General features: G+C 42.4%; 1 protein-coding gene across 6 annotated transcripts in view; it reads left to right on the top strand.

The window, feature by feature from the left end:
- The window catches only part of AXIN2 (axin 2), an 83,432-nt gene extending 71,242 nt beyond the window's left edge, over positions 1-12,190 (top strand). For 5 of the 6 annotated variants that reach the window (XM_043496311.1, XM_038371116.2, XM_038371115.2 and 2 more), the window contains exons 5-11: positions 1,821-1,961; positions 2,261-2,748; positions 2,957-3,139; positions 3,455-3,685; positions 4,576-4,671; positions 5,948-6,115; positions 10,219-12,190. In XM_043496311.1, coding sequence (XP_043352246.1) covers positions 1,821-1,961; positions 2,261-2,748; positions 2,957-3,139; positions 3,455-3,685; positions 4,576-4,671; positions 5,948-6,115; positions 10,219-10,345 — 1,434 coding nt within the window. In that variant the 3' untranslated portion in view covers positions 10,346-12,190. The remainder of the gene's footprint in view (positions 1-1,820; positions 1,962-2,260; positions 2,749-2,956; positions 3,140-3,454; positions 3,686-4,575; positions 4,672-5,947; positions 6,116-10,218) is intronic. The other variant, XM_038371117.2, reaches the window with a different exon arrangement.
- Positions 12,191-12,479: the final 289 nt, after the last annotated feature.

Here is a 12,479-nt window from a genome sequence, read left to right as displayed (position 1 = left end):
CAAACATCAGCTTAAAACACTCCTGAAAAGATTGCTTGCATAGGTCACTGGGTGGGTTGTGTGTAAGGTTTTTTGCCTTTCTCTGGATTATTGAGTAGGGCTCACTTTCTAGGATCAAGCTGGGAACATCCCATCTGGTTGATGTACAGACGTGGACATGGCTTCTTGGGTACTTTCCCCCCCCCCCCCCCCAACACACACACACACACACACACACACATACTACACGCACCACTTTCACACCTGCTCTGATGAGGGTTGTGCTTTGCTTTTCCTGTAGTGCCCCAAGACTTCAAAAACACAGTTGGCAGTTAATAGGATTAACTAGTTTCCCAAAAGAGAAACATTGGTAGCTAGTATATGCCTTCTAATAATAATAATAATAATTAATAATAAATAATAAAACAACTTTATGTACCTTGATTTTGAGGAAATTCAGTTTTTAGTTGTGTTGCTCCTGAAAACTAACTCATTGACTTGTTAATTCAGTGCAGACTTCAGAAGGTGCTGCTGGTTTTTGCAGTGAATAAACTGTTTACACAGACAAGTAGAAACATATCTTGTCTTGAGATTAATATTCCAAAATTCTTCTTTCTTAAGCAGCAAGACATTTTAGATAATGTATCTGGTGTGGGGAGGTATGTTGGATTGAATGGGGATTTTATTTTTTGGGAGGGAGGGTATTCTTCACCCCCTTCTATAAAGAAAGTTCTGTAGCCTGAGCTTGTAAATTAGATTATTTTGTCCCAGGGCGTGCAAATCGACTTTCTCTGTAAGGCAGTGCTTTGATCAGGGACTGAATAGAGCCTGCTTGTGTAAGAGTGACAATTTCCAGCAGAGTGGCCTTTTTCTACCCTCACATCATTTCTGGAGCTAAGTGGTTGTCGGAGAGAGGCCCTGCCTCATCTGGTGGGTAGTATGTGACAGAGTTGCAGTTCAGCTTTCTGCTCTTCTCCCCCCACCGGAAAAAAAAGGGCAGAGGGAAACTAGGGGTGAGGGCAAAGAGTGGGGTGTGTTTTGGGGGAGAAGATGACAGGAAGGAGAAGGAAGAACTCTGGTGGGTGGTTAGTCTCTCTCTCTCTTCCATGTTTGCTGCTTTTGGCAGAAATTCTCATTTGCCTTTTTGTATTCTGCACTTGATTTGGAGATGTTCCCTTTTCCCCTTGATAGAGCTGCTTGAGGCAGCCAAGCTCAGCAGTGTACCACTACTAGCCTGCAGCAGCTTTCTTCATTTTCTGTACAAAGAGGGGGGCGGGGGGGTGGGAAGGGAGATCTAGGACACTGTTGAGACAACACTACCTCAAAGGTGCCCAGTGTGTAGCCAGGAAATAAATTACCAGCACTTCTCTGATCTGCAACCGTTTGACTTTTTTTCTCCCTTTTTCTCCCATCTTCTTTTTTTTTTAATTTCCAACTCCTTTCTGTTTATACTCACTTTATTCCTTCAGTTAAAGGCTCTCCCTTCCACCTCAGAGGGTTTTTTTTTTATTTGATGTTTGACAACAGTCTTTGAAGATTTTCTACTTCAGAGTAGCTACTGATGGGCTGGTTGTACTACAGAGAGAACAAGCGGGGTTCCTCGGAGTGCAACCAACTGCTCCCGCCGAAGGCGAACGCTAGTGGGAAGGATGTCACTCCATGAGGCCACAGCACTAGCTCATAAAAATCCAGAGTGGCTATGCCTACTTGCGGTAGTCTCTTCATTCAAACATGGAGACACAACAAGCATAGCGGGGCCAGAAATGCTGCTCCAGCTAAGCTTCTGCAGCTTGCACTGCCTGCTAAACATGGCTTATCCCTTTTGTCCCCGCTCTGTGTAGAGAACCCACCGTCTTCCTAAGGAAATGACCCCTGTGGAACCAGCTACCTTTGCTGCTGAACTGATATCCCGGTTGGAAAAACTGAAGCAAGAGCAAGAAATGATGGATAGTCTGGAGGAGAGGCTACAGCAAATCAAAGAGGTAGGAGGATTAACCCCTCTGGTGCCTGTGTGGTGCTTGTAGCTTGCTGATCCAACATCTTTCTTGGGGTTGAGAGGGAGTGGCATAGCCTGCCTGTACTTCGTGTAAGGGAAGATCACTTTCCTTTGTCAGCTGTATGTTGCATGCTTTAATGGTCTGTCCTCAGTACCTGTGTGTCTACTGTCCAGCAGCAATGCAAGCTCTGCTTTCCTTGCTAGCGTAGTGGGAAAAGCCCCGGCTCCAGGGCAGCTGGCACCCCGTGCTTTTTATTTATTTCTTACTAATGTTGCACCTTCAAGGAAGATGAGAAGGAGGGATCAGAGCTACCTGCCAACACGCAGACCAATCGGGAGGCAGCAGCCACTCCGCATCAGCAGCACCCACTCACTCTCCTGCCATCCGGCAGCTACGAGGAGGACCCGCAGGCGATCCTGGATGACCATCTATCACGAGTGCTGAAGACTCCCGGCTGCCAGTCACCCGGCCTGGGACGACATAGCCCCCGCTCCCACTCCCCGGACCGCCTCCCAGGGGGCAAGCCACAGCCAAGCGCGGCCTCGCCAGCTGCCTGCACCCTCATCAGTAAAGGATTTATCACCAAGCAGACCACCAAGCACGTCCACCACCACTACATCCACCACCACACCATTCCCAAGACTAAAGAGCAGATAGAAGCTGAGGCAGCACAGAGGGTTCAGTGCTTCTGTCCTGGGGGCAGCGACTACAACTGCCATTCAAAATGCAAGAGCCATGCAAAAGGGACAGAGCTTCCGCTGGAGCAGTTTGGGTAAGTTACAGGAGTTTCTCCATAGGAGCTAATTGTCCTTTTTTAAAATTTATTTCTCAGGAAGAGGGAGGCGGGATTGATGCAGAAAACCATGTGGAATTAGCCCCTTTAAAAATGGCCATTGGGAAGTGCGCTCATGACACGAGCACAGGATATTAACGATGCCTGCTGGGGGCGGGGAATCCTGTCCCTGGTGTCTCCTCCTTAGCAGAACCGGCATGCTGACGAAGAGGAATGGCAAAGTAATGGATGGCGTCGCCCTGCCGGCTGGCGAAGCAGGGCTATCTGTAATGCCCGGGCTCCAGCTACCTGGGGGTGAGGCGGATCGGTCACAGAATGTCTGGCAGTGGATGCTGGAGAGCGAGAGACAAAATAAGCACAAGCCTCATAGGTAAATATACAGCTGTCTACAGCAATATCGCTCCCGGTAAATATTTATATATTACATAGGCTGTCTATTTTTACAATCGCTAAAAACAAATGAGACTCTTTGCTCCTCCGGTTTAATATAAAAGCCATTCTGCAGAACCAGAAAAACCACAAAAATGTCATGTTTTTGGCAGTAAACCCTTTTCATGTTATGACAGACTTTTGGGGAGGGAGCGAGCAGAATAGGAGCTGCTATTGAAGTCATATTTTCCAGCTTTTATAAGCCGATTCCTTTCCTCTTCTCTTTCTCTTCCCCCTACCCCACTCCGCCCCCCAGCACACAAAGCACAAAGAAGGCCTACAATTTGGAGTCCACCAAAGGGATCCCCAGTGAGCGCACGGCCCGCCACCACCTGTGGGGGAACAACAATCACCCACGCGGGGCACAGCCTGCCCACCCGTTCGTCCAGGATCCCACCATGCCTCCGCTGACCCCGCCCAACACTCTCGCCCAGCTGGAGGAAGCCTGCCGCAGGCTAGCGGAAGTGTCCAAGCCTCAGAAACAAAGGTAACGTACAACGGGGAATGGCGGGGGGAGGGGGAGTGAGAAGTCGTCTTAACTTTTCCAGCCCTGAGTGCCTCATTTTATTGGTTCTCTCTGATAGGCAGACGCCCCTTGCTGGGAATGGGTGTGAATCGCCAATATGGCTTTCTTTAGGAATGGAATGGAGGAGCCTTCTTTCAGGCTGCTTGTTTCCTTCTTCCCTCAGGCTCCCCGCCGTCTCCCAAGGGGCATTACTGGCTGGTAGGCACGTGAACGTAGCAAGCTAACAGTAGACGTCCAGGTGGCTAGAAATTTTATGTGATGTGCATGTAGCCTTGCCTTCTAGTGTAGAAAGAGCTCCAGATTTGTAATGGGGGGTGAGGAAGGGAAGGCATTGCAACAAAACGTAACTAAGCCCCAAAAGTGACCTTTTTTCCCAAAAAGAAAAGGAGTACTTGTGGCACCTTAGAGACTAAGAAATTTATTAGAGCATAAGCTTTCATGAGCTACAGCTCACTTCATCTGTAGCTCACGAAAGCTTATGCTCTAATAAATTTGTTAGTCTCTAAGGTGCCACAAGTACTCCTTTTCTTTTTGCGAATACAGACTAACACGGCTGCTACTCTGAAACCTTTTTTTTCCCAGTCCTCAATAGTTTGAATTCCACGTTCTGCCTCTCACTATCACAATGGATATAATTTGTTTAGAACTAACTCAGCTACATACCAAGTGTTGAATTAGGTTGTTTATCATGCATTTGGATATGGAAGGGTAAATTATTCCATAGCATTCTTAACTCTTCCTTTGATTGTGTTTTGATGCAAAGAGGGAACTTAATGGCCCCAGAAGACTTCAATTAAGAAGATGTATTTTAACTTGAGTTTTTTCTTGTTTGTTTATCCCCCCAACTTCAGATGTTCAACCTCAAATCAACAGAGGGATCGAAACCACACATCTGCTGTTCAGGGGGGAAATGCCCCTTTTTGCAATGCAAGTCTAACTACAGAAGAGTACGTACATATCTATATCTATATTACATGTATTTCCATGGCCTTTAATTATACTTGCATTAAATGGATGGCACTTTGAAAATAGAAGACATCTTTATATCTGAAGTTTAGTCTTTCAAACATACTTTTGTTCTCTCTTATATTAAAAAAAAAAAAAAAAAGATATTTTTCAAATCTTGTTTCTAGTTCTTTTTAACTTGCATTCCTGTAAAGTGGACAAAGATTGGATTAGTCTAATTACAGGATGGTTCTTTTAACAAGAAATCTGCTACAGAGAGGTCTAAAATGGCCTAAATAATTAAAGTTTTCTTTTTTACTCTCTTCATCTTAAGCAATGAGCAATGTTTGAAGTCCAGACTAAGCCACCTGACTGGAGTCTTTCATTTTTAATTGGTTGACCTTAAATCCACCAGCTGTCTTTGCTAGGAGCTTTTTTTCTGAAGCCACTCTACAAAGATTTAGAACAAATTAGGAGGACTATATTACTGTGGACTAACACTTTGTGACCTTTTGACATGCCAAGTATACATTGCCTCAGAAGTAGTTCTGGATTTAGCTCCTTGGCATTCACTGCACTGTTGCTATTTTGTTATGTAGTAATTTTTTTATTATTCCTTAAGTGTTCCTCATTTCAAGTGACAAGGTCCACTTTATTTTTGCCTGCTTGTTCACGGCTACAGTAATGCTACCTGTGCATTCAGGACAATAATCTTAGTGCTTTGAGCAGTTTTTGAATGGCAGGCTTTGAAATTCCAACAACACCCATTAACGAGTGTATACCTGGAGCAAAACACTAAACTGTTGTTCTCTGCCATATAGTTTGCATGAATGAAAATGGTGTGAGTTGTCTTTGTGACCTTTGAAGACCGGACATGCAATAGTTAATTTGGGAATGTGTAGAGCATAATGGTTAGAGCCCAAACCACTGGGGGTTACTGTTTGTTCCTCATCAGACCATGTGATCTCTGCCCCTCATCCATAAAATGGAAACAGTTGCCTATTGCACAGGTGTGCTCTGAGGCATAGTTCATGAATGTGCCTCAGCTGCTTAGAGATCCTCTTATTATTTGTATTAGCATAGCGCCTAGAAGCGGACCGGGACCCTGTTGTGTTAAGTGCTATACAAACATGGCACATATGTTTGATTTCATTGCATCAGACTTTCAAATTGATCCTGGCATCAATCTGGTTGCCATTGTCTATAGCAGAAATACTGGATTGCAGTGATGTCTTTGTTTCCAAATGAGAAACATGCTTTGTTTGTTTTTTGTTGCAGTCACAAAGAGCCAAAGAAACTCCCAGTGGCTCACACCTCCCAGTCCAGCGAGTTGGTTGTCACTTATTTTTTCTGTGGAGAAGAAATACCCTACAGGAGGATGTTAAAGGCCCAGAGCCTGACACTTGGGCACTTTAAAGAGCAGCTGAGCAAAAAGGGAAATTATAGGTAAGAATCTCGTGGTTTCTTTTGTCTGCTGAGACTATGAACCAAAATAACCAGCAAATATGTTTCTGTAAACCCGCCCACAAGGAAAAAGTTACAGCACCTTTTTCGGGAGGTTGGCTGCACTGGCTCACTGAACTCTCTTCTGTCCTTTTCCAACTCCCCCACCAAAGCCAGGGCAGCTTAGAGAGGCAGGCTTGGGTACTATGTTGCCTGAACTTGGCCTTGTCTCGTGGATCAGTCAGCTTGGCTGATGTCCCCTGACATTTGTCCCCTAAGAACTGCATAAGAGGACACTGATAGGTCATAGGCAGCTATTGCCTGCATGCTGACTCCCACAAAGAGGAAAGATGCCCTTGTGGTTAAGGGGCTCGACTGGGATTCTGAGAGATCTAGGTTCAGTTCCCTCTACCTCTGATTTCCTGCCGGACCTTGAGCTTAATCTCTCGGTGCCTCCATTCCCCACCTGTAAAATGGGGGTAATGGCACTTCTCAGCTTCACAGGGGCGTTAATATTTGTAAGATACTTGGCCTCCTTTGGCAGAGTATTCATATAAGTAAGGTTGATTCATTCTGGGGTTGGGGATGTGAGATGCTTTCAGGAATTTTGTTTTCAACCTAGTTGAACAACCTGCAGATGCTCTTGGCTTGTTTTTAAACTCCTTTCAGCTAGAAATACCAAGCCTTGGAGGATGAATTCCATTGAATGACACTTAAAAAACGCTATCTTCCTGCTCCTCCTTATAGCCATCCATGTGGATATAAGGAATTCTAATGGTCTAAGATTGTGTCTGGTATCTGCGGCTTAGAAGCTGGTTTCCTGTTTGCTGCCTTCTTGTAACGTTCATTCCAATTGCAGTGGCTTTGTCCTCAGTTATTTTTTACTGTACTAGCCAAATGGATCTGATCAGTAATGAACTGACCATGTCCTATCAGTCAACGAGACTCTTTCATCTGTACAAAGGAAACAGCCAGGTTTAAGTATTTTTAAATTTTGTTTTGAATTCGGCACTCCTCCAAGGTGCCAGAGGACCCCCTCTGGAGACAGAAGTCACAGAAATGTCAAAATACAACAACTTTCCCCAGGTGGCCTCACCAGTGAATCTTCAATCTGGTGACTTTCTGTTTAATGTGGATGCTTGTCCAGTGGTGCTGGGGTTTTGAGACACCCATATTCCCCCATACCTCCCAACTGCCTTCAGATGGCAACAGCTTGTAATTGCTACCAATTGGATGTGAACTGGCAATCAAGCAGTGCAAAGGATGTCTCTCCTATTACCCCCATTCTCTCAGCAGCCATTTAGTGCCTCCAGAACACCTCATTCAGTTTCCTATGAAATTCTTGCTTGTGATGCTAGGGTGCTTGAATATGATATTAAAACTTCTGTGGCCTTAAAGCCCCTGCAGGTGCAATTATTTGTGCCTTGTCAGACTGTAATTACTTTAGAAAATGTTTTTAAGTGACTGACAAGGATGAAACAATGTTTTGCTTAGATCTCTCCCCTTTACACCTGGGTAAAGACAATACATAAATTTATAAAAGGAACTTGGGTAGTTGCCCAGTATTTTATCTTGCACAGACACAAGGTGAAACTAATTACACAAATGTGTGTACCTGCAGGGAATCATTTTGATCTAAGCTTTGACTTTTGGCTGGACTTTGAGTGAAACTGCAGGTGACCTTCAGGGAAGAGGGCCGTACTGCCCAGAGTAGTGTGTGTGTGTCTCTGTGCTGGGGAGTCAGTAACTAGACTGCTTTGGTCACATCTGGCATTGATTTCTTTTTAAGGCACACTTAATAAGCATGTCTTTGAAGCTTTTGCCTTTCATTTAATGCACAAAGACGTGCATAAATGGTCGACTCTCAAAATCCTTTATTGATTGAATCAGTTTGCAACATGGGTATCTAAAAGCTCTATTATTGCTCCCTTTTCAATGCCAAAGTCATGTGTCCGACTATGCAATGGGATATTCACCCAGCACATTGTGTTTCAGTCTTTTTTTTCTTAATAAATAAAATAAATTTAATACTGATGGTGTTAACAAAAAACACGCGCGCGCGCAAACTGGGTGGTGTCGGGTAATCTTAACATGGCAGCAGTTCAGAACAGCAACACCAGGCCTGCTTGATTCTATTGGTGCCAGATGTCAGGGGGAAAAAAGAAGCAAAGCTTGCCACATAAAACATGTTTGAATGGAAAGCCCATTTCTGTGAGCAAATAAGTGCAGAGTGACTTGTTTGAAGATGATGTGGGGGAGGATATTGCTTTGCTTCTCTCTCTTCCCCTTCTCTCTTTCTCTCTATGAAATAAGGTTGTAATTATGTAAAAGGTCATAGCGTGTTTTCTTAAATAAAGATGCAGTGTTCAAAGAAAAAAAAATTTGTAAACACCAGCAGAGTTTGTTTGTGGAGGAAGTTATTGGGAAAGCAGGCTGTTCTCTGAAAAAGTGGTGGGGATGGGGAAAGCCGGGAGAAAGTCCTTAAAACTCCATTCACATTTTTTGCCTTTTGGTTTTGTTTTGGGCTTACTGGCTCACGGAATTACAGCCCTGACCTGCACCATTAAAGTCAGTGGGAGCTTTGCCATTGACTTTAGTGAGTGTAGGTTCAAACTCTATATGAAGAACTTAAATAAGAACTATTTTCATGACCGAACCATTAAAAACACAATGCTGTACATCAGTGCAACTGGGAATGACTTAAAAGTAAATGTACTTTGACTAATGTAGCTGTTTCACTCACCCCTCTTCTCTCACTACCTAATTAGCTCACCTTAAAAAATAAATTGAAAATGTATTGTTACTGGGTATTTAGTTTTTTAAATATTATTTTTATAGCAAACTCATTATTCTAAAACTGCCCAATCTATGTTTTTAATAAAGTGAAAACTCCAAGTTCAGTTTTTGTGAGATCCTCCTATAAAAGTTTTAGGACCTTTAACCCTCCAACACCTTGTTTGAAAATTAGAGGAGGGGAATTTTTTTTTTTTTTTTTAAATCTTATCTGAGGAGGATTTTCTTTTGCTGGTGATACACTCTCTTTAAAAAGCACTTTGTGATCTGGAGAGCAGGACAGATCGGAGGAGGTGTGTAGTAGCAGACGGGCAGGCTCCTTAAATGCTAACCTTCTGAATGGAAGCCCTTCATTTGTGCATATGCAATTAAGCAGCCTTAGAAGGAAGAATGCTAGAAAAGGGATAAAAGGAACCTTTAATCAAGAAGCTGAACGGTCTAATTCGGGATAATAGAGGGGTCCTTACTGTTTGACACAAGAGAGGTGGGGGCGCTTTTTGTCTGGGTGAGCACTGGCTTCATGATCTAAGACCCAGAGCAAAAGAGAAGGAATGCAGGACACTTCTACTTGACCTTCCAGTGTCAAATATTGCAAGCTTGACCAAGATTGCTCTTTGCATGCGACCAGCACGAAGCATCAGAGAACAAACACAGCCATATCTGTAACTTAAAAGTGGAAGCATGGTTTTAGTTTTGTTAAATGCAAGGTGCCCTGTTTCATAAACTGGACTAAGGGAGAAATGCCACATACATAGTCTTCTTTTGGAGAAAGCACGTTACAGACTTTAAGCTACCTTTTTTTTGTTTTTGTTTTTCCTAAAAAGCCTTTTTTAATAACAGCTTCTCCGTGCCATACTGTGCTCCAGAATTTATGCGTGAAAGAAAGAACGAACAAAAACTAGTTTTTTATTTTGTTAAGTAAGATGTTTGGCCAGAGATGCTCTGCTTTTTATTTTCTCTTGTTAAAAATATTTGCTGCCAACACGTATAACTTGTTCAAGGCACTGTCCCTATGGTGCCCTATTTTATTAAGAAGTATACTCCATTCCTTTGCTCTTCTTCAGCGCTGCTTGGCTGGCTGCAGTTGCATCCATTCTAAATCGAATACTGGCAGATGCATGCAAACAGATCACTTGTGAGTTATGGAGGGTTTTAGTGGTATTGGACCCAGTTTTCTTTGTCAGTTATCTTGTTACACTCATGTGAAAGGTGAATCGGACCCTTTGGAAATGTTTGCTGCTCTTATCTAAAAAGAATTGTAAAGTAACCCTTCATTATTTAAACTGCTTCTCCCCTCCCCCCTTCTCCCTCAGGTATTATTTCAAAAAAGCAAGCGACGAATTTGACTGTGGTGCAGTTTTTGAAGAAATTTGGGAAGACGACACAATTCTGCCCATGTATGAAGGAAGGATTCTTGGGAAAGTAGAGAGGATTGATTGATTGATGGCAACTGTGTTTCCTTGACACAACCCTAAGCTAAAGATGTCTTTGGACACACAACAATAGCAACAGCAACAAAAACTTTTGAAGGAAAGTTTTGAACCAATGAAGAAGAAAAAGTGAGGCCTATGAAGACTTTGCCAAATTAGCCTTAGGGGGGGGAAAAATGGCATTTATTATTCATGAGTTGGGTACTGAGATGATTTAAAAAAAACAAACCCTGAACTATTTATTAAAAACATGACCACTGTTGGCTATTGAAGATGCAGCCCACGTTTGAGAGACTTCCATACATAATATATGACTTCCTGGGGATCTGAAATCTATGGACTAAGAGAAACTGTGTATAGCTTACCTTACCAGTAATCCTTATTGATATTTATTGAACAGTCTGTTTTCCCTTAAGTCCAGTTTATGGATATGCTGCTTTAACAATGGTGAAAAGAGGGGATGTGGGGGGAAGAAGGGGAAGTGTTGAAGGGGTTATTTTTTATGTCCCACTAGCTCCAACTTTGGAGTTCAGCTATAGGAGTGCATTAATAATTTCTACCACTTTAAAGGGATTCGGGTGGGGGAATTATACTGTGCCCAATATTTCTCCAAGTGAAGATAAAATTATTTTCTAAAGAAATAATTTTAAAAAATTATCCTGCCATTCACTCATTTAGAGATTGGTGCATTTTAATCTAAGCTGCTCTAATTTGTAATAAAGGTCTTTAAGTGCTAAATATGTTAGATGCAATATAGTAACAGCGATTGGTTTCTGTCCCTGGGTGGTGAGGTTTTTCTTTTTGTTACTCTCGTTGTGTGGGACTCCGTGTTGTGTCCAGTGCCTATCTTTTGCAAGGAAGACTGTAGCAAATCCTAAACCTAGGAGGAAAGCTGTAAGAGAAGCCAGACAGTTTTCATTTACATGTTGCAAAAAAGAAAAGGAGGGCTTGTCACCTTAGAGACTAACATATTTATTTGAGCATAAGCTTTCGTGAGCTACAGCTCACTTCATCGGATGCTCACGAAAGCTTATGCTCAAATAAATATGTTAGTCTCTAAGGTGCCACAAGTCCTCCTTTTCTTTTTTGCGAATACAGACTAACACGGCTGCTACTCTGAAACCATTTACATGTTAACACACCAAAAGGACACATTGCAAAAGCTAGGTTAAAACCCAGATGTGTATTCCACATAGCTAGCTAGCTTTTTACTTTTTGGTATTCTACTTCAATGTTAGCACATCTTGTATTTAAACTACATTCATATATGACAGTGAATTTTCCGATGCGTTTTTTTCGTCTTGCCTAAATGACACCCTTTCAAGCCAATGGGAGTTGTGGGCTAAGCTCCTTGCAACACTTTGAAAAGCTTCCGTGTGTGTGTGTGTGTGTGTGCTGGGACAAAGCAACCCTTTCCCAAGAAAAACTTTGCATTTCTACATTTGGGTTTGTGTTGATTAACTTAATCTGTGCATTCTGTTTGCCATTGCTATTTTGTATAATACGTCTGTATATATTGTAGAAAATGTATGGTGGAAAAAATAATACACTATCTCTAGTGTTTTAAAATTTATTCAGTACAGTACCTGTGCCTGCATGGTGTTACTTTGCCATGTGTTGCCCTATATTCAGGGTTCAAGCTTTCCCTTGTTTGTTTAAGGGGTTTTATGTATAAATATATTTTATGCCTTTTATTACAAGTCCTGTACTCGTGACTTTTGCGATGGCATTTTGTTCTACTTATACTGTAAATTATGCATTATAAAGAGTTTCATTTAAAGAAAATTACTTGGTACAATAATTATTGTAATTAAGAGATGTAGCCTTTATTAAAATTTTATATTTTTCAAATTAATATTGTCTGATTTGTAATGTCTTAGGTTTATGGTTTTGAATGATGGTAGCACCTCAACACCCTGCCTGAGCTCTGGTTCCCATTGTATTTATGGGATATCTCTGCCCTGGATAGCTGCAATCTAAATAGACAAGACAGACTAAGAATCAGGGAGAGGAACTATTACTCTTATGAGATGCAGTAAGAGCTAAAGGCTAAAATTTTCACACACACAATCCCTTTTTCAAAAGTAACATGAGCACTTAAGAGTCTAAAGACATGTCTATGGGGGGAGGGGGGAAGACACTTC

This window comes from Dermochelys coriacea, chromosome 14 (genome assembly GCF_009764565.3).
Source record: "Dermochelys coriacea isolate rDerCor1 chromosome 14, rDerCor1.pri.v4, whole genome shotgun sequence".
Taxonomy (NCBI): domain Eukaryota; kingdom Metazoa; phylum Chordata; order Testudines; family Dermochelyidae; genus Dermochelys; species Dermochelys coriacea.
The sequence above is the reverse complement of the archived record's forward strand: the minus strand, read 5'-3'. Positions and strand labels throughout refer to the sequence as shown.